This window comes from Falco biarmicus, chromosome 10 (assembly GCF_023638135.1).
Source record: "Falco biarmicus isolate bFalBia1 chromosome 10, bFalBia1.pri, whole genome shotgun sequence".
NCBI classification, from domain to species: domain Eukaryota; kingdom Metazoa; phylum Chordata; class Aves; order Falconiformes; family Falconidae; genus Falco; species Falco biarmicus.
The window spans coordinates 27,994,413-28,016,448 of record NC_079297.1 but is presented as its reverse complement, the minus strand read 5'-3'; the positions used below and the strand labels follow the sequence as shown (position 1 = coordinate 28,016,448).

The window sequence follows — 22,036 nt, the reverse complement described above, 5'->3', positions numbered from 1 at the left end:
ATTTGCCCAGTAATCTGCTGTCTTCAGTGTTTCAACATTGCAGCTTCCTGAACTTTTCCAAACATTCATATTTGAGTAAATCAAGCTGGTAAAGAGCCAAGTCCTGCCTGGCTTTCTGAAATGGCATTTCTGTCTCATGTTGGCATTCGTCTGAGGCCCAGGCTTGGCAAACTCCAGTCATGAACTGATGACAAGCTTTAGCCCACATTACATGTCATTATTTTTCTTTCTTGAAATTTATCATGAATCTCGAAAAATTTCTTTTCTAAAAAAAAAAAATAAAAATACTCCCAGGATCTTGCAGAAACTAGTTTAATGAGGCTTTTTCTCCTACTCCTGTTGGCTTGCTGCAGTAGGGGTTTTCTATCCTATTTGAGGCCAGACAGACTTGTTCTCTGCAAGTATGGTTGATCTTACATTATGCTGATGTTTTCTCCCTCGATGGGCTGTTGGCATGTGGAGCCAAATAATGAGCTGGGTGGTAAAAGTCCGTGGGCTTGAGATGAGACTGGGCAAGTTCATTGAAGAGAAATCCACTGAGGAGTAACCAAATGCTTAGAAACCACTTCCTATTTAGAAAGCTCCTGAACTGAAAAATGCTTGGAGGCTGCGTGAGTGTTAAGGGAAGGAATCACATATGACTGCCCGGTACCTATAGCATTCCTTTTAGACATCCATTGCTGGAGACAGGCTGGAAGGACCTTCAGCCTCACCCTACACATATACTTCTACGTTATGTTGCTCGTCTTTCTGCAAATACACGTCAAGATGTCTTTCCTATGCTGATGACTTCTGCATTTCAGACCCAGATGTCTGTCCAAACTAAAACTATATTCTGTCCTTTTGTTGTTTCCTGCCGAGTGTTCAGCCACCAGCTGAAGCTCAGCATAGGGAAGCAGAGATCTTAATTGCTCAGCAGCAGATTGATTGCCTGTTGGTCAAACTTACACCTGCAGTTATACCTTCCATACAGGTCATTCCAGCTTCTGAAATGCAGACCTGGTCTAAAGGCTTTCTGGCTAACGCTTTCTTTCTGTTTCATATGAGCTGTTCCTCAGAGACACTTGGAAATCTGGGGTTGTGCAGAGATCTGGCTGCACAGACTACCTGTGTGGGACCTAGACAAATTTTACTGAAGTAATAGGGGTTCGTGTACTGTTTTCAGTGAGAGATTGGTTTTAAAAAATCCCAAACTCCTGTCTAAGTTTTCTTGTAAAATATACAAATGTCCCCAAATAACCACACTGGTGTTTTTAAGTGCAGATCCAGATTTTTTATTGACTACACGAATATCTTTGTCCTTTAATTCCTCCTTTGTGTTCCAACCTGCAATTAAAGAAACCTAAAAAACTTGATCAATAAAACTGATTGATCACGTGGTTAACTGTTCTCTCCTAACCCTACTTGCCCTTTTGAAATTTAGAAAAATGCCAAAGCACCATGTTAGTTATAGATACTAAAAATCATTAATACCACAGAAAAACAACAGTAAGAAGAGAGCTAAGCCAGGCTGTTTGAGAGAGCTGCAGTCAGCAGTGTTTGTAATGAGACTCAGTAGTGGATCCAGGGGTTAGGTTACTCTTGACTTACAGACCTTCTACAGACCAGTCCGTAAATGTGGTTGGGTATTGGCAGATGTTTGTGGCTCTGCGTTTGCTTCTTGTACAATGAAGATTGTACAATGTACCCTGACAGAGTAGGGGTCATGTGAAAAACATTCCTAGAATCGCCCCTTAGATGAGAGTCGTTATAACTCAAGTTTGTGACTGGCTTTACATGGCTCCCTTCATTAAGCAGGACAACCAGCTCAGCTGATGAGAAAAGTAGATATGTTATGAACTCACTTTGCTGGTTTTGTGCACTTTTTAGATTGAAAAGAGATCGTTTTAAATATTTCAGGTTCATATGTGTTCCCACTACTGCACCTTTGTACCACTGAAAGTCTGTGTTTGTGATGTTCTTGTCAGCTAGGACACTTATCTCAGTGATTACATGTTTTAGAAGGGGAACTGAGGCACTACAAGATTAAATTACATACCTAAAAGCACATGAGAAATCTATGGAGAAGCAGAGAGGCGAAGCCAAAGAGCCAAGCCCACTCTTGATTTCTTCCGTCCTTTCATTTAATCTCCTACTTCATGCCAAGTCCCATCTGATTTGGGACATCAGTGTCCTAGGAGATATGTGTAGCTTTGCCTCTTTCTTTTGTAAAACACTGAAATACTTAAAGTGGTCATGATTAACTCCGATGACTTTATAAAACCACACAATCTTGGACACTTAGAGAGGAAGCCAACAGATTAACATAACATTATGTTATAAAACCAGTTCCTGCTCCAAGGCTTTCCGTGTATTTAGACTGCAGTCATTACCGTGGCACAAAAACACCCCAGGAAAGGGAGGTGAGCTGTGACATGCGGAGTGACAGTAGCGGTGGTTTGGTGGTTTTTTTTCCCCTATAGATCTCCAGGATAACCAGCAGTGTTCCCACATGAAACAGAAGGTATTACCTTCTTAATCTCTTCATGTGACATCTCCCTCTTTGTGCAGAGGACCTCAAGTTTCCTAGGAAAGCCAGTCCGTTAGATTTACATGATAAGAGGGGTTCTCAAAAGTGCTGGACTTCGGTCATTTGATCCCTCTGAGTACAGTGAGGGTTTTACCACTGATGACATTCAATGGCAGCATGCTTAGGCCGAAGCAAAGTGTCTTTGAGACTCACCTTTGGATTACCAGGCTGTAACACACTGTCATAGGAAGGAGTTTTAATTTTATGGATGCCATTTTTCTTATCTCTTATGACATACACATACATGGATACCAAGTACCAATATCAAGAATTGGAGGTTTCCTCCAGCTTTGCACTTTGAAGTGTGTTGTGTGACACTGTCAGATTCAATAACAATTAATAAAAATAGTAATTAATACTCAGTTTCATGTGATTTGACAGCTGTAAATCAGGTAAGCTGGAAAGGTTTCTTGACCAAACTCCTAGTAGCCACTGTGAGGTGGAAATCAAGATTAGATTAATAAAGATTTCAGAAATATTTGTTCCTTTCCCCTTTATAATTAAGAACTAAAACTATGGCTGACCGTTCCTCATGATCCAAAGTCATGTTAGCTGGGGAGAAAAAGCTCTAGTGTAACAGGTTAATTTGGAAGATAGGGAGACACTAGAGTACTTAAGAAATAAAAAATAAATAACTCCAATTTTGAAGGAATTAGATGGCCAGAAAGAGAAAGGCCAAGTCCAAAAAATTTGAGTTAATATTTGGAAAAAACATACGTTTTTGAGATCTTTTCTGTAGCTATTGAGCATTAAGGCTTGATATATTTGGAGTAGACAAATTATTATTATCCAACTTTACTATTGTAGTTCTGAGTTTCAGATTTAAATGATCCAGTAAGTGTAGAAGTCCCCAAGTTGAACATTTTTAGGTGTGAACTTCTTGTCCAGATCCTCACACCTGGCAGCTAAATTCTGTCTGTTTCATTCCCTTTGGAGATGGGAAAGATTAATGCTCAGTCATCTGTAGTAGAACATACAGATGCTGTAATACAGAAGTGTGGTTTGGTTTGGTTTTTCATGTGTTGTTGTTGTTGTTGTTCACCACCACCACCACCCCCCCCACCACCCCCCCAAAAAAAAAAAAAAAGAATAAACTTGTGGTATATTCTTTCTCTAGCTCTGCATAAAGAAAGTTCATTCCATGAGGTAATTTCTTACTGTGCTTGTTATAGTTGTTTTGAAGTTGAAATTTGCATCTGGGGTACATTTTAGAGCATATTTCTAGTCTCTCCCACAAGGAAATAGCCAAAGAAAAATAGCTGAGCAGAGCACTGAGTGGCTGCCCTTCTAGTGTTGAAAGAAGTGCACTGTCCCACTGCTTCTGTATCCCTGAAATGTGGCAGGACCACCCATCTGGAAGCCAAAGCCCTGTATTCTCATCCCAGTTCTGTCATTCTTTGCTGTGTGTTTCTGGGCACCTCCTTGGAGCAGCCCATGCTTTGATTATCCACATTATATTAGCAGAGAGCCTCAGTGCTGTGAAACATATATGCAATAAATGTGACAAGAGACCTTAACTGTCAATGCAAACGGGTAGATCCATCAGCTGCCTCATCACTGAGTGGCTTCACATAGTCCTTCATCCTGTAGGATTCTCAGGTGGAGATGATAAAGGATGTTGCTGATTGCAGTCAGGTGGCTGTCATCTCACAGAGGTTTAGGTACTGCATCCCTTGAAAAGCTCAGCTCTTTTGGAGCAATCTAAAAAGGGCTTTTCTCTGCAGAGCAAGGTGCAAATACCCGACTCTCCATAGCAGATAGGCACTGGGAGGACTGTGGCTGTTATGAATCTATTCCATGTGCAGACATTGCCTTCCTTATGCTCATGAGATGGCCCTTGGAAGTCATTGACCCTCTCTCTGTCCCAGAAGGGCAAAGAGCTCCCAAGTCACACCCTTGAGGAGGAGGAAGGTGCCCATGTCTTATAGCAGGCTGCTTTTTCTGTAGACCTTGTAATGCTTTTTAAATTATTGATATCACTCAAAGCGGAGGACGGGGGAAGCAGTCACTTATTCCCACAGCTGAGAGAAGAAAGGGAGTGTGTAATTGCTTGTGTTTCCAGCCCTGGTGGGCTGTAAAGCTTGCCCTTTGAATATTACAGAATTTCATTTCGCTAGTGGTCTGAGTGCAGGGTAGTTACTGCAAACTTTTGGTTGCACAGGGAGAAGCAAGGTAGGTGAATTTACGTCTCCAAAGTAGTAGTGGTGGATAGCTCCCCATGCCTGCCTTCATCATGTGCACTGGGAAGGGCTTTATGGCTGATAGCTCCCCACCGCTGGGAGCAGAGGTGGGGGGTGCAGCTGGATTTGCGCTCCTGTCTGCAGAGCGTGGGGCAGTGTGTGGCACCAGTGTCACCCCAGCAATAATGAGTCATCGGAGAATCCCCGGCAGGTCAGTGAGCAGGAGCTGTGTCCCTCCTCCAAGCGCCATGAGGTGAGGCGGAGAGGTGTGGGGTGGCAGCCTGGGCAATTCCGGAGCAGTGGAATCACCTGGCAGGCTGGAGACCCACCTGGAGGGCTGTTGCACCTCCCGGCTTTCCCTCAAAGGCATCTGCTGCCCAAGGACTTGTCCTGCAAAAAAGGATGGCAGGACCCAGATCTGCTCCAGTGGACCCTCTGAGCTTACAGCTTCATCGAACACTAGGACTGGGTGCTTCTATAATGGAGATTGCTCAGGAAAATCAGGATTTGTGCCTCAGATTACTTGGATTTGCTTTTATTGCTTTATCATCCAGGACAAACAGGTTTCACGGATCCTGATTTTAAATTAGGGCTTGAGACAGATGCCCTACTTCAGGACTGTGATCCAGGACGAGGCAAAGAAGAAACATTTACACTGGGAGAATGGGAAGTTATTTCAGTCTGAATACAACTTGCACATAGAGAGCCAACTGTTACCTTGCAGATACAATGAAAAATGGCACTGTTAGCTTTAAATAATGTACATTTCCAAGATGTTGCCCAGCTGTTAATCATTAACCCTGTAGCAGGTTGAAGCATAGTGACAGATGTTCCAAAAGCGGTTTTATTTTCTGAAATAAAGAGAACGAAGCTATGAATTAGACAAATTAAGAAGAAATTCAAATATTTACACCCAGTTGAAATGAGATGCTGGAAAAACAGGCATGATAAAATTGCTACAATTAAATGTAATTTAATTTATAATTCTGAAAGCATGCTTCTTCCAAAGGCAGCCTTTGAGGTTTCCTTATGGAGTGCATTGTTGTGATGTATGGATTTTCCTGACTTATTATGGCATTTTAATCAACGGTTCAATGATGTGATAATATTCCTAAAGCAGGAAAATAAGTGACGTTTGTTTAGACATAATTAATGAAATATTTATGTTGCATGCGGCTGTGTGATAAAGCCTTGTTCTCTTAGTCCATTTGCTTCTGATTACATTTGTGATTTTTTTATATGACCAGACATTCTGACGCCAACTATTTTACACTGAGCAGATGTCATGTAGTAAAAATGGGTGCCAGATGCTACAAGCCACATAAGGGTAATTTGTTTAAGAGCTGGCTCAGACTTTTTGCATTCAATTACACTGTATAGTGAGCCTTATACAATCATTTGGGTGATATGGCTAACTTCAGATATACATTTTAATGAATCTTGAGTGTGTTCAGAACAGCATGCTACATGCAGGGTGCTCAAGGAATTAATTTATTTGTTTGTAATACCTGAAAAAAATCAAATAGCATTAATTAAATTTTTGATCCCTGTCAACACTGTTATCAGCCGAATTTCCAAATTGTGCTAGGTACTGCTGGTTAGAACTCAGGGCAGGTGCAAAGTGTCTAAGTTGAAGAACAATATTTTTTTGCTTCACTGACTCTTCTGTTCCTGTGTTTTAGGATGCGAACACCTACCTGTCAGAAAACAAGCTACCGAGTATTCTAGTTCTTCCTCTGATGATGAATTTGAATCCAAGCCGTCATTTACACACAAGGTAATCTTGACTTGGGAACAGACAGATATTTCCTCAGTTGGACTGTATTTAAGATTCATATATGATTTTGATCTAAAACACATGGCAGTTTTTCTAAGTGGGGATTGGAACGTTTTATCAGTGGAGAGGTTATGTGTCAAGGAGAGAAAATACATTAAAATTCTGTAAGGCAGATGAACATAAAAATTTCTTTTTCCTCATTGGAACTTTAATTCACCCGGGTTACACCAGCATTGACAGAGGAGGTCTTGATTTGACAAACAGACATGTTTCACTGAAACCACTTTGAAGCTGCATTTTTAAGTGGCCTTAATATGTAGCCCAACTAGCAAACTGTCGAAAAAATTAAACCAAGCAGATGCAGATTTCCCTTGGGGAAATACAACTTCATTTGAGAAGCGCTACAGGCAGGTTGCGTGGAAAATGCTGGTTTTATCCTAATCAGCACAACTGCGTGTGCCATGAAGTCACACCCAGACCCCGTACACTGAAAGGACCAGCTGCACACCGGGGTCTTTGAGCCCTAACTCAGTTCCTGTGGCTAGCAGAAACGATGGGCTTAAAGCACCAATGAACTCTTAATACCCGGCTCTGATGTGAAGAAACAGAGCTTTTATTGCCTGAATAGCTCATCAGAAATGTGTTTACCTCTTTCCTGTGCAGAATATCAGTAAGTGGAATTAATAGTATGAGGTGGCCTTTTGATTTGTTGCTTTGCGGGGAGCAGGGGGAAAGAAAGCAAAGCAAGAGGCTGCCCAGTATGCTGAAAAAAGAGCCAAGCTGAAAGCTAAGTATCCAGTTGCACAGCTCCAGAAGAACTGAAGTGCCATGAGGCGGAACTGCAGCAACATGTGGCGGCACGTCCCGCCAGTGGCTGTCCGTCAGGATGCACTGAGATGTCAGAATTCATCTTTCCTGTTACAGGAAAGACAATCTGTAGTAAGATAATATTATGGTGAATTAAATAAAGTTTAAACAAAATAGAGAAAAGAAGGGAGACATGGGAGAAAACTGGATAGGAGCAACTCCCAACACTTCAGGCAGCTGCAGGGCCAGGCAGGGCCAGGCAGCGGGGAAGGCAGCGCTGCCAGGGCAGCTGACAGAAACGGGGTGAACGAACAGCTGTCGCATGCAGGTGTTAACAGTGATTCAGTTTTGATGCACATTCCCCACTCAGCTTGTTTCTCTCAGCTACTTCCTAGTACCTCTTTTCGTGCCAGTTCTGAGTGCTATTTCGCCAGTACCACCGCTGGTCTCTGGTAAAACTTGGTGGGAAAAATTTTGGTGGCTTTCTGCCTTGTTAGTTTTTCAGTTGTCTGGTCTACAGCGCTCATATATTCTGTCCCCTCCAAAATGGGAAAACCACAGCCTCAAAGCACTTCCAGATAGCTTGTGTCAAGGGCAAGATGGAGCAGGCAGAGGCGATCCCCTCGGCCAGCCCAGCAACATGTGCTATCCAGCAGTGAGAGGTGCCCCAGGGAAAGGAACCCCCCCTCTGTAATGCAGCAGAGAAATGGCATCGGGGAAGGTTTCGCAGGGCTTCAGGTAGTGTCCTGTGGTGGCTGTTTCTTTTGGATACACCCCTCTTGCCATGTTCAAAGCAATCCAAAGTAAATTTTGCTACTTAGCAGCTACAGCAACAGATATGGGTTGAGTTTCCTTAAACTAGAGCTTCCCCCTACCTGTGCCTGGCTTCTTCCCTGGCCATGATGGTGTCTGCAGAAGCCATGTATAGTGGTATGTTGTATATAGTCAGCTTTGTGATTTGGACATTTTTTTATTGACAGGCACAGTTCACACTGACTTAGGGTTGCAATAGGTGCATGTAATGATTTAAAGTTAATGTATGCAAGTGCATGAAAATATTCCTACGAGAATATTTTCATTTCAGTTAGGTTGTCCCAAGCACCCTGCAGTAGGTCACCTTGCTTTGAGCAGGGCAGTTGGGTTAGACAATCTTCAGAGGTCTCTCCCAACATCAACGGTTCTGTGATTCTGGGGAAGGTTTGAGGAAACACATAATGACGTACTTATGCTTTGATTACCATTTTTCTCCCTCTTTTTTGAAGGCAAAAAGGGCTCTCAGAAGGAGAAGGAAGCTGGAGAAGGAGACAAAGCAATTGATTAAACAAGAGGAGCTGAAGAGGCTTCACAAAGCACAGGTGAAAACGTAGCTCACATGTCCTATTTGTCTCCCAAGAGTGACTAGTGAGGATAGGGAGTACCTGATGTGGGCTCTGCACCCGCCCTCACTCCTCACGGTGGCTCGCTGCCTTCTGTGTTGAAATCTCCCCCAGCCATCAGGAGCAGGAAGATGTATGTGGTGGGGCCTTGCATCTCTGTATGTGACAAATCCACGTGTGCCCCAGAGGGTCATCATAATTTTGTAATTGTGTGTGAAGAACAAGAGGGAAGAGTGACTGGCAGTGAGGGCAGAATACACTGAAAAGGGAAAGAGAAAGAAAGGGGAAATAAAATCAGCCCCTGAGAATGTAAGAAACTCGGCTATTACCTCTACGTACTACAGGAGGGGATGAAAATACAGTGATGGTTTTTGTTCTCTCTCTGCCATAACAATGAAAAAGAACCGTATTCTTTCTTAATGATGCAAAGTCATTTCACTTTATGTATAAACAGGCCCTGCTTTTCAGAAAACGATACTATAATACTTACCCACACAAAAAAGTGCATAGATACTTAGTGGAATTATTGAATTGCTTAGGCACCTAATACTCTCAATGAATTTGCAGATCCCACCCCTCCAAGACCTTTTCAAGCTGTTTCTCTAACCACTGAGGCCACCTATTGTCTCTGAATGTTGAAGCTATGTTTGTAGCTTTTGTATCATTACAATTTTGTAGGCAGTCCAACGTCAACTGGAAGAATTGGAGGAAAGACAAAGAGCTCTGGAGATATTTGGTGTCAAACTGGAGAGAGAACTAAGAGGAGAATCAGGTAAATGAAGCAGTGTTTTTTTGGTGATGGTTTCTTTAAGCTTTTTCCAAGCAGAGGGGTTTTAATGATTGTCACAGAAATAGAGTTTAGTGTGAAATCTGAAATGAAAACAACTGGAAGGACAAAAATAATTGCTAAGTCTTTTCCTCAAATTCTGTTAGCCAAAGCACCTTCATGTTGAATGCTATGAATTTTCTGTTGGTTATCATAGATTTGGAATTACTTGCCTTGCTGTTGAACCTGAATCTACACTTTTTCCACCCATTTTTTTTAAAATCTCACCCTCACCTTAATTTAATCATATGGAGGGAACCAGTGAGGTATCTGGGAGCTGTATCTCAGTTACCAAGCCAGCAGCAGCCTGTGCCTAGTAACAGAGTCCTTAATGACTTCTCCCGGAGTGTGAAATGCCATTAATACGATTAGAGCCGGTGGCCATGCTATAGCAACAGCAGCATGCAGGCACACAGACCCGAACCACACAGCTTTTCCCCCAGTGGGTAGGAGATAACAGGGACATTGTCTTGGCCCCAGTCGGAGACAAGGTTTTCCCTTGCCTGAACTGACAGTCCCAAGCACCCAGGACTGTGGTGTCCTACCACCACCACCACCACGCGTGGGGTGAAGCTGGGGAGATCTCCTGCAGAGGAACAGAACATCAGTGGGCTCCCGCAAGGCCAAAAATGGGGATGTGAATGTGAGCCGTGTGTGTAAGGGACTTAGGAGGGGACTGCAGTTCCATGCTGGAAGGACTCTGGGGAGCTGACAGCCTGGCTGCAAACATGTCTGTCTTTACCTCTGGTTTAGAAAGCTGAAGCTCGTGCTTTCATGACAGGCAGTTGCATAACACTGAAAACCTAGATATATTTTGGCACCTGCTCTTGATGTTGTCTTAGTTAGGCAACCCAGCACAATCTCTGCATGCTGGCTTTTTTAACGCCATATTTCTTAGCAGTTACTGCCCCTATCCTAACACTGAACTAATTGGTTCAGCAAGAGAGCATTTGCCCAGCCTTTTATATTTATTAGCTAATTTCCTATAATTGATAGTGCCAACCCACTTGAAATGTTAATTAAAAGGCTAGCGTCTTTTTTTCTTAAACAAAAACATAACCTTTTATCAAATGGCACACACCTTTACCACCTGTGAGAAAGTCTGCTGGAGGGACTTTGAGGATTTGGAGTGTTAGCTTTTTTCCTTCACTGCTGAGTTGTGTAAGGGTGGTGTTTTTTTGGAAACCTCAAAAATACAGAGAGACAAGAGGCTTCTAGCTCTTGGGATAGACACTGAATGCCAGGATAAATGGCCTAGAGCTGCCTCTTGTTTTTGCTGTTTTGACAATCACATTTCCTAAAGAAGGCTGTCTGCCAAGAGATTGATGCTTCTCATTCTTTTCCCATCCTTAGTAATTGGATTGCCCTCATTAAGGTGAAAGTACTATTTTTTTTCTCCCTGTTTATTGTTTGTGTGTAGGTGGCCAGTTACAAATAGGGCAGATATTGAAACGTAGGATGTTACTGTCTCTCAGCAACTCTTCGGGTGCGAAAGCATGAAGCCATAAGTTTCCCAAACAAAATGTGGGTGCTTTGTTACTTGTAATAACACACGTGTAATGATGCAGGAATTGGTGAGTTTAATATTGTGTTCAACCTTCTTAAAAATAATGAGCATTATTGTTTAATGAATGACCGGTGTTTATTACGTTAAGTTGTATTTAAGCAGGTCTGTGCTTATGCAATTCAAGTGATTTAATAGGTATTATTAAGGTAATTAGAAACCAATCACAGTTCAGCAATAATATTGAGCTGCAAAGGTTGTGAATAACCAAATTTAGAGACAGGCCTGCAAACACTAGTCTTCAGTGACATTTATGCAACTCTCCTTTAATAATTCTGTAAGCCTGGGATGAATGGCCCCTTTGTTAGAGGGAGTTATTCATTACCTCCTCAACTGAATTAGAAGAGAACATGCGTGGGTGCGAAACAACTGCCATGAAGACTGATGAGCAAAATGAGGCTTTGATGATCTTCTAATTGTAGTGACAACAATTCATGAATTAAAAAAAAAAAAAAGAGAGAAATAGTATCAGTCCTACGAATAATTTTTCATGCCCGTTATTCCCTTTATTCTGGTTCAAAATACCAAATAATAAATCACTGAGGTACCATCGCTTTGTTTTCTACTGACATTTGTGGAGGCTTATGGAGATCTTCTGCCTACAAGAAAATACAGAAATAAAAATCTCAGAACATGTTTTCCACTGAAATTAGCATAAGTGATCAGTTGACTAAACACATCATGAAGAATGATGGTAAAAAAGAAAAATGCATGTAGAGAGAATGTTAAGAAATTGCTTTAGAAGGTGAACAAATATCTGTGCAGGATGCAGCTAGGTTTTGATTTCATAAGGAGCATATCCAGGGTTTCTCAGAACTTTCAGCACAATCAAAAGAAATCAGTTGAAAATCTGTAGAAATAAGGAATATGGGGTTTTGTTGTTCCTAAAAAGGTACAAGCGGGCCAAGACTCCTTTACCATGTGACTGCTGTATGGAAGGACAACATAGCATCATTCTGGAGAACAGAAGGTTGAGGTTTTGAGAACAGTGTTCAGTAAATACTCCTCTGTAGCCTGTCATTCCCTCAAAAGCGATGAAAATAGAAATAGCTGCAATGTAATTGGAAGAATATCTGACTTTCAAACAGGACCTAGCTTCAAGGAGACTTGGGTAAACCAGGAGGAAAGTTTTGCTTTAGCAAGGCTGTAAGAAAAAGCCAGCATGGCTCACAAAACAGACTCACAAATTCTTTTTGCATTATGCAGTACAGATCCCTTGTACTGTGTTATGCGAAAGACTTCATTGGCTTGTTCTGCTCTTGGAAGCCATCAAGCACTCCATCAGACTTAAATAACTGTTAACATTATTTGTAACAAACATCTGAAAAGCTCAGGGGAAAAAATGCCCCTGGGGACACTTGGAGGGTGTTCTGCAGGATGGAGAAGGAGGAAAAACATATTTTGTTTCAGCTTGCACTGAGGATTTTGGTGAAACGAGTGGCATTTTTGCAAAGTGTGTTACTGTTTGCTTACCTCAACCTATGATACACAGTCTTTTATTGGAGATACAGAGATTTTAAAATGTAAAGAGGAAATGTTAAAAAATATTTTTACCTAATCAAGAAAACAGCAAAGAGGGAATAGTAACCTTCTGTTTGTGTGCAGGACATACACATACCTGCAATTGCAATGTTTTTACTGATGGTAAGATAGATCAGATTGTGATGATAACTTCTGATGGTGGCATATGAAGACCTAAGGCTCTGAATACTACGGCTGCATGGCTGCATTGGTCTGTGAGAAGCCACTGTCGGCACGTCCCAGCGAGAACTGCTCCACCAGTTGCTTGGAGAAGATATTTTTTTATCACTGCTTGCTGATCTGGAAGGTCTCACAGGAACACATCCATTACTGTTAAGTTTTAACAGAACTGGGCAGAAACCAGACCAAGATTGCTCTGCCCTCTCCTGCTGCTTTATCTTCCCGTTTCATGGTAACTTCAAATTTGGGTCACATTCTGATGAGAAGTCACAGAACCGCACCCAAGCCAGCATGAGGCCTGTCCTCGGTGTGAGGGCCCATGTAATTCCTCTGATGCTGGCAGGATGTGACCCGGGCTTTCTGGGATGGCAGTGCTTGGTGAAGGCATGAAAATGGGCTGGTGATCCCAAACACTCAACAATTTCCCTCCTGCTCAGGAATATTGTTGAAGGGCTGCATTGGGCGAGATCATTACTATCCAAAGGAGATGGGCTTGCTGTTCTTGAGTCAAATCCTGGCTTTGACGTTAAAGTGAGGGACAGCTGAAGCAATTACAGGCAAGATGGTAATTTCTGGGGCCAAGAACAAAGCACATTTCAAGACAACAACAGAAAGGCATATGAAACACTGCCGAACTCTCCAGGACTCTGGCTATCTCCACTTGGTAACCTATTTTAATGATACCCTTGTAATTGCCATCTCTCAATCTTGGACCTGAGACCTTTGGTCTTAAATTTCAGCACTCTGTCATCTGAAGTAAAGGTTCAGTCCTCTTAAAGTAGGAGGAATCACATAAGTCTACACCCACAGAAACAGCCAGGCTGATCTATGAGGATTTTATGCTGGTTATCCAGCAGTGTGATGGAAGGATTGAGGAGGAAAGCGCTGTGTTCCCCTGCCTGCTTGGCAGCACCTCCTTTTGCTTTGCCCCAGGTCAGGCTGTCCCTGCCTCCAAGACGCAGCAGCAGCGTGGTGGGGTGTGCAACTACCACGTGCTGAGGCAGGAGCATGGTCAGACTGTTGGTTTTATGCTTCTGAAGGGGTCAGCATGTCACCTAAATTGTTGCCTCAGCCTGGAGCAGTGCAAGATACTTGCTTCCTAGAGGTGATTGCTGTTTTGTGGCAGCAGACGGTGAATGGGAAGAGCAGACATGGGAGATGTGTTTGTAGTGCTGTTGCTGCTGCTGTAATTCTGCATCAAAGAGTGGTGGGGTGGTTTGGTTTTGTGAAGAAAATGGAAAATGTGACATGATGAGCATCTTAAAGGACAGCAAGGAAAATAAATACAAATGTGCTCTGACTTGCTGCTTGAAAACACCTACAGGTTCTTCATTGCCAAAGATTTTTGTACAAACGGCATTTTAAGAGCAGTAAAGGCCCTCACCTGGTGAAAGAGAAATCCATCCTCCTCTTCAGCAAGGCCAAGCCAAGCTGCGAGCTCTTTGGTAGAGAGACCATCTCGTGTTTGGTGTCTGTATAGTGCCTACCAGCAATGCCCTGGCCCAAAGTGTTACGAAACCACCCAGTAATAATAAGTTTGTCCTGTCTCACAGCCTTTCCCATCATTCAAAGCACATGTATGGAAATTTGTAGAGGATTTGATTGTGCGTCTGATGCCCACTGGAAGCAGGGACTAAGCTGATACTTATTAAAAAAAGCAAGTCTGTGTCATTATTTGAAAGGAAAAACTTAACTGCCTAAACAAAATGTGTTTAAATCTGATGCATCTTTAGCTGCAATAAACTACAGCATTCAACCAAATGTAGCCAAGAATGTTATACCTGTTATAACCAGACATTACTGATGTAAGTTACATACATCAAAGGAATGTACATTTGAACTTACCTAGGCTTACGAATGAGGACTATTTAAAGTGAAGTGGCAAGAGCATTGGAAGGAAAGCTGGTAACGCACAGTTACATCTCCTATTTTAAACAGATTCAGGCACAAAGGATGAAACTCAGATGCTACATGAATGGTTTGAGCTGGTCCTGGAGAAGAATAAATTAATGCGTTATGAGTCTGAGCTCCTGATTATGTAAGTAAGAAACAAGCATTAGTACTAAAGATAGGGGGAAAGTGTACTCACAGTACACCTAAACACTGTGCTGCTTGCTGCAGTTTGAGACTGTCGTGGAATAAACGTACTGAGAGTAGCTACAATCTGTTTTGAAGACAGATCTTTCAGTTGAGCCTTCCTGGTCATTCCCTCTCACAGCGGTTCAATTGTTTCAATCCCATATGATACTCTAAACCAGCAGAGCATATAGATGCTCTGCCTTTACGTATTGTGGGTCTAATGAACACTGGGGTGCCTTCTCCTGTAGAAGAAAAATAGTCTGACAAATCTATCTCTGTTCTTATTGGACATAGGAGAAAAGGTCTAGGAATTCACTACAGCGATGAAACAAGCAGATACACAAAGCAAATAAAAACTGCCTCAGATACCACTGTTTGTGGTTGATGGAAACAATATTGGCTTTAGCTCCCTCACCTCACCTCCTTGGAAACTCACTCAACAGATAGGCAGAGGTGACTCTCAGCTATTTTCTCCACTATTTCCGGGCAACGTGGGAAGGCGATGAGAGCTGCAGCAGTCATTACTCACCCCTGGATTTCACACCAGTGCAGGCTGCTTGTTGCCATTTATCATTTATCCCTATCACTCAGCCTTCCGTGCTGCGTGCAGAGCTGCAGCCCAGCCAGTAGCTCCAGCTGCACCCCAATTTCTTCCCGGCTGTGCTGATGCTGCCGGAAGCCAATACTTTTCTTTCCTCTTCGACTGTCATTGGGGGTTGTGGTGGCAATGCTTCCTGCTCACATTCTCCAAAGCAGAGTTAAAAAAGCAAAAGCAGGCTGCTTGTATCACTGCAGGACATAGACTGTTGTTGTCTGGATGTGTTCCTGTGTGTTAGTACCTGTGCCGCAGGACCCGTTCCTGTGCAGAGAGCCTGGCAGGGCCCTTTGTCTGTGGGAGCGTTCAGTCCTATCCAGAATTACATTGTGGGTGCCACCAACAAAGCACAGCTGCTTAAAGCCTGAAGCGTTGCTGTGTATGAGGGAGCTTAATCTGGTACGTATGCAAAAGGTGGTAGGGGTACTTCGCCGTTGGTGTGGCAAGGTAGGGACGGGCAAGCCTTTTAACCTTGACTGCCCATAAGGAGAAAATACTGGATAAAACGAACACAGAATCTCTTGGCTGAAATAATATTAACATATAAGTCTTTATTGAAAAAATCTCAGTCTTTACTGTACTTCTTATTGTACCTAGAGCGCAAGAGCTAGAACTGGAGGACCACCAAAGCAGGTTGGAACAAAAGCTGAGAGAGAAAATGGCCATTGATGGTAAGTCAAAGGGGAGAGTAAGCTCCAGCCCACAGTGACAGACCGTGCCTGTATGCATCGCTGTTTGCCTCAAAAAGGATGAGAGTGGCTGAGGCTCTGCCTCCTGTGCTCTTCTGCAAGCGCAGCTCAGCCAGCAAAATGCAGCCCGTGAGATCTTCTCATACGACTTCTGAAGACAGCTAAGCTAACCTGCCTAGTTAACATGGAACTGGATCAGAAGCGCTTGCACATGTAGTCCCACTCACTGTGCTGTGCAGGCAGCAATGTCCAGCTAACATGCAGTGATGGGCAGCAACAGAAACCAATTTCTTCAGCCAACTGAACACAAAAGGGGTTATCTGCTTTTATGTTAACTGTATGCATTACTGGTTACTGCAGTGTTTTGGAACTGCTTTTAGGTACTTGGGTTTACAGTTTGGGCTTGTCCTTTCATTTGGTATTAGAAAAGAGAGCATGGGGAGGAGGAATGCAGGCAGAAGGAGGATTACATAGCACTGAGTCCCAAAATATTCTGTTGTATTCTAAGTATGTGGATCATAAGTGACAGCAGTTTTCAATAAATTTTCTGAAAAACACTTTCCATTTTCTTACAGACACTACATTTAATGATTGGGCTTTTAACTTTACAAACTAAATTTAATCTCCATCTTAAATGTTTTGTAAACTAGTAGTGCTCTTCCTACCCCTTTCAGTCTAAGTTTTGCTAAAAGATCTACTCTAGATATCAGGAGCATTAATGGCCAACCTTAAACATCCTAAGTGCAGGAGAAATTTTCCCTGAATTGTAACATGAAAAATATTAATTGCCATTGACTTCATTTGTCATGGACTATAATATTAATGCAAGCTGTACAACAATTAGAATGCAAAGTGTGACAACAGAGTGATTTGGATTTTAACTTCTTATTTTTTCATCTTTTAGACAGCCTTAAAGATGAGATGGATCTGAATGAGGAGAATGAAATTTTTACTGAGATGATGAAAGTGGTTGAAGAAAGGGACAAACTTGTGTCTACCTTAGAGGAGCAGAGAGTGAAAGAAAAGGCAGAAGACCAGCACTTTGAAAGCATTATATTATCTAGAGGCTATCAGCTGAGCAGGATTTAAACAGCCACATGCAAATATACATGATTTCAGCAATATCCGGAATCATGGACATATGGTCTTCTGAAAAATGGAGGAACTCAAATATAAGATCAGTTTATTTGGGAAACATGTTGTTTTGTTATCAAAAGCTGTTAAGCAGTTCTTTTGCTCATACCGGAGTGAGCTGTTTCACTATCAGCTTAAAAAAGGGTCACCGGAATACAGGATGGGACTGAATTCACCTGTCTGGTGGGCATCAGAATCTGCGAAAGGGAAATCAGAGCTCTGCTGTTTTCTTGGAATTTTATTTTTATGCTGCGAAGAGAGTTTCTGAGAACCATGATGACATAATTTAATTTTTTTGAGATGACACTACTTTCCATCTCTTTGTCTGAATCTGTATGTGGGTTTGTTAATATCAGGGCACAGCCAACCCATGGTGACCTATTTAAAGGTCAGAAAGCAAGCATCTTATATAAAAATAAGGCTAGTTTTTATTTGTGGTGAAGGAAGGGTCATTTGACTAATAACTACTTATAAGCACTTATTAAAACTACTGTAAATGCAATGTCAGAAATTAATTTTCCATGTATTTGTAAGTTTTAGTGTGCCATGTGTTTTTGAGCAAGAAATTAAAGCAATATTAAATCCCTATATTTTGTAAAATTGTAAGGGATTATCAAAGAGGTGACTACCTTTAAAACTATTACATGCTAAAAAAAGCTTTTGTATGTCACAGATTAAGGTATTTAAAATATGCTAAATGATAATTTAAAAATAGTAATCCAGACCCAATTAATATTTATAGGGTAAGCTTTACAGTTGCTTGATAAAATACTTCACAAATATATTGTATTATAGGCTGTGATGTGCAGTGTAGCAGTTAAAGATCTCCCTGAGAATAATTCCTCAAAAGGATTGCAAAAAATCTTAAGTTTCTAATGTCAATGTTTGATAGAAAATATTGAGGGTTTATTTAAACTACGTTTATCTTGCTGCTTAAGAATATATGCATATTTTTTGTTTAAAGGAACTGTCTCCTATCCTTTTTTTACATGCATTTGTAGATACTGGCAAAGCAGATGTGTAGAAATTCTCCTTATTATTCGGTGTAATTTAAGTACTTTCTTAAATCTGAGATAACTGCAATTTAAGATTAGTAGTATTCCCAACTGTATGTATGATGCACTAGATCTTCAAACTGGAAAAACAAGGAGAAACTGAAAGACTGTTTGTTTTGGGTTTTGTTTTTTTTTTTATATCCTTTTACCTCATGCTCTGAGAAAATTCTGTATTCTCATTATTTCATGAATGGTGCTAGTTTGCAGCAGTTGTTTATGGTACAGCAAAGCTAGAAGCATTCTTGTTACAAAAGCTTTAAATTAAAAACCCCTTTTTGTAAGTACCTGAAGGGTAACAGATGCACTGGATCCTGTCACAATAATTTATGAATTATCTTAAGGTTTTGCTGTATTGTAAGAAATTTAAAATACCCTTTCTAAAGATAAAAGCAAGATTCTACTACTACTGACCACAGGTAAACAATATAGCTCTATTGGTGCAAGGTTCTGTGATATTTATCTATTTATATTTATTTATTAGACTGTTTAAAAAGGATAAGAATGTCTGTTTAAATTTTACAGTTCGGATGCTATCTCTGATTTTCATTGATAAATGTGTATTTCTAACAGCTATGTATAGGTAAAGCTGTGCGTTGTAGAGTAGGTAGCTTTATTGGTTTGGTAAATAATTAGTAATAAAATACAAGTTAAGATTTATAAACAATGTTCTCAGTTACCATAACTTGAAGGGACACCCTTAAAACATAGCAAGATATAATTTGTCTTTCATCACAGTGGAAAGACAGCAGAATCCTTGAATGTGTTCCAGAATTACCATCAGATATTTTTACCTGCCATTCATAGGCTAAGCATACCTGATCTTCAGATTAAATATTTATTGAGATGGATTGTGGCAATTGGTTTTGAAATGAGCTCAGTTCCTTAAGATTGACACAAAGTAGGAGCAGGCAGGGCAGCAATAAATATTTTCATTTTCTCTGTTGAGATCTGCTGGTATTTCCAGTTTAGTGGAGAAAATTTCTGGATTTTATCAGAATCAGAAACCTCCTGTAATCCCATAGAACATCACTGTCAGGACCATCTATCACAGTTTTCTTTAGAAAATGGAGAGTCATAACGGTTTCAATGTCTTTTTTAGAAGTTTTAAAGCAAGCTTATTAGTGCTTTGCATAGAAGGGGAATTCAGCAGAAACCTTCAGTTAGATCAGTGAAAGATTTTTTTCACCTCACTTTTATGATCTAGAAAGGCCTGTTCACCTTAATGTTGCTGCTGTACAAAGAGGAAGGGCAGCCTCGGAGAAACAAGATGCCCCTAGTCCTGAGGCGGAGATCACTTTCCTCTGCCCAAGTCTGGCCTGCTCACCCCGGGGAGATGCACGTGCTGCAGTCAGGCCAGTTAAGGTTGCTCTGAATTTTACATAAGCCCTGAGATTTACAGCAGATACCTATTCAACTGTAAAACCAAATGCGAAAGGCTGTTTTCCTTTTAGCTTCAGAGATTTGAGTTCCTGGAAGTATTCGAGTCAACAGAAGCTGAGCACCATCAGCATTTTAGGGACCTCAAAAATATTCTTTGCTAAAAAGATGCTTTTCTGGATGCCATGTGATTGTTAACACACGCTCCGCCCAAAGCTGTGGGTCTGCTCTTGGGTGGGAAAACCTGGCAGGCTACTGTTACCCTGGCTGATACTAAGTACCTCACAAGATTAGATCCAGAATTGATCGGCGCAAGTGACTTAGAAAAATAGTAAACTCTTATTTATGTCATTTAAAGCAGGTCTTCATGTATTATGACAGTAGAGGAGGGGAAAAACCCCCAGAAGCTGTGTGCACTGTTCACAGGTCAATTCAATGTGGTTGGCTTGTATTAGAAATGTATTTAAACATTGGTTTGGTTATGAGTCTTCCTGCTGCTCAATCTTTTCTGTAAATTGACTCACTAACTTATAATAATTTGTTCATTTTTAAGTCCTTGGTGCTGTCATTTTTGGGTATTATGTGATGTGCTGGAACGTATTGACTATGCCTAAATGGACTAGATATGAGCAATTTTCTATTTCAACAAATAAAATTATATCTCACTCCCTGAAGTCCCTGAATAATTTTCATAGCAATTTCTCTCCAACAATATCTGCAACGTAATAATGTGTGTCTAGGAAAGATCTATAATAAGAAATCATATCAGTTTCTTAATTCATATACTGGTAACTCAATCACACCATCTTGCAGTTCACAGATTCATTTTATAGTTTAGGAATAATGACAACCTGAAGTTAGAGACTATTCAGCTCGGCTTTTAACACAAGAGGTTGCAGACTCCATGAGATCAACAACATCCTCACATTCCTACACAGGAATTCACCACCTGATTTCCTTAGGCATGGCATACAGATTGTAACAGCTCCTTGAACACTTGAAGGGTAAGTGTCACTGCATGGGCCACTAAGAACGGGTGATCAAAACCTTAACTGCCAATTTTCAAATTTTACCAACTTTACCTCTTTCAGGTGATCTCATTTGGTTGCTTTCTACCAGTGGGAGAGCGTTACAGAGCAAGAGAACGTGCTGCTTGAGATGGGAGAAGTAGATAACCAAGATTTGGGCTTATGTTAGCGTCTGCACCGTCATCCCCTGCTCGGTGATGAACTCGTTGACAGCTCTCTCTTCTGCAGAGGACAGATGGACAGCTGCTTCTCTTCAGAGGTCAAGGTAATTTTTGGCACATTTGAACTGACGGTTTTCTTCTATTGTCATGTCCTTTCCCTTCCATCTTGTGTGCCTCAAAGGCAAACGGCCGTGGTGGTGATGCCTCTATTAATACCACATGTAAGTTCTCGGACTGCACAGGAATTACCTGCCTGCTGGGTTTATTGGAAGTAATATGTCAAACTTTTATCCATGTGAACACGGCAACCTTGCAGCCACGTTGACTTCTCAGCCACCTGGTCAACAGCTGGAGGACTTGGCTGGCTCAGGAGCAGAGTGTAGGTAGAAATACCACCATACTGCGGTTCCGCACCTATTCACAGCACACACCGACACCCTTGTCCCCTCTTCAAAAGATCGTAGGTCTAAAGCAACTCAACTGGATGAGAAGTTCAGGGAAAGGATTTTGTAAGCCATTGACTCACGATCAATCCATTTGCCCCCAAAGTAAAGGAATGCTTCACTGATTTTTAAGGTATTTGACCAGGTTTCTCTGGGAACAGGCAACAGATGTAGAGGTCTTGTGCTTTGAAACCTCCACTTTTTAGCTCAATGCATATCTGACTTCAACTAAGAATTTCACTTTAGTTTAGCAGTCTCTTGCCAGAAAGACATACTCTTGTTCTCTTTCTTGCTTAAGCAAGGAACACGATGTGGCTTAACAGATTGGAGATTCTGTACACTTTTAAGACTTTGCTACTGTTAAGCTCCAAAGCTGTCCTTGCTGGGTTTTGCATGGACCATACAGTTTTTGCACAGTTTAGCACGATGGGTTTGCCACATTAGCTTGCAAATACTATCCCTGCAGTCTTCATGGCAGCCATATCTCATGAACCTAGATCCTGGCAAATGCTTTGTGATGCATGAGGTATTTGCTGGATTTCACCTAAATCTCTTTGCGTAATATTTATGAACAAGTTGTGGTTTCTTCTGTTGGTTCTAATGAACCAAAAAAGACCCTCGTGGCCCTGTGTGCCAGCAATGCGTGTGCTGGAATATTCATGTTAACACAGTTGT

At 41.5% G+C, this 22,036-nt stretch overlaps 1 protein-coding gene across 5 annotated transcripts in view; it reads left to right on the top strand.

The window, feature by feature from the left end:
- The window catches only part of MICAL2 (microtubule associated monooxygenase, calponin and LIM domain containing 2), a 132,866-nt gene extending 112,452 nt beyond the window's left edge, over positions 1–20,414 (top strand). For 3 of the 5 annotated variants that reach the window (XM_056353864.1, XM_056353866.1, XM_056353865.1), the window contains exons 28-33: positions 6,432–6,526; positions 8,596–8,688; positions 9,388–9,481; positions 14,739–14,838; positions 16,072–16,145; positions 17,068–20,413. In XM_056353864.1, coding sequence (XP_056209839.1) covers positions 6,432–6,526; positions 8,596–8,688; positions 9,388–9,481; positions 14,739–14,838; positions 16,072–16,145; positions 17,068–17,252 — 641 coding nt within the window. In that variant the 3' untranslated portion in view covers positions 17,253–20,413. Of the gene's footprint in view, positions 1–6,431; positions 6,527–8,595; positions 8,689–9,387; positions 9,482–14,738; positions 14,839–16,071; positions 16,146–17,067 lie in introns of all 5 variants that reach the window. The other 2 variants (XM_056353868.1, XM_056353867.1) reach the window with 2 other exon arrangements.
- The last annotated feature ends 1,622 nt before the right edge of the window (positions 20,415–22,036 follow it).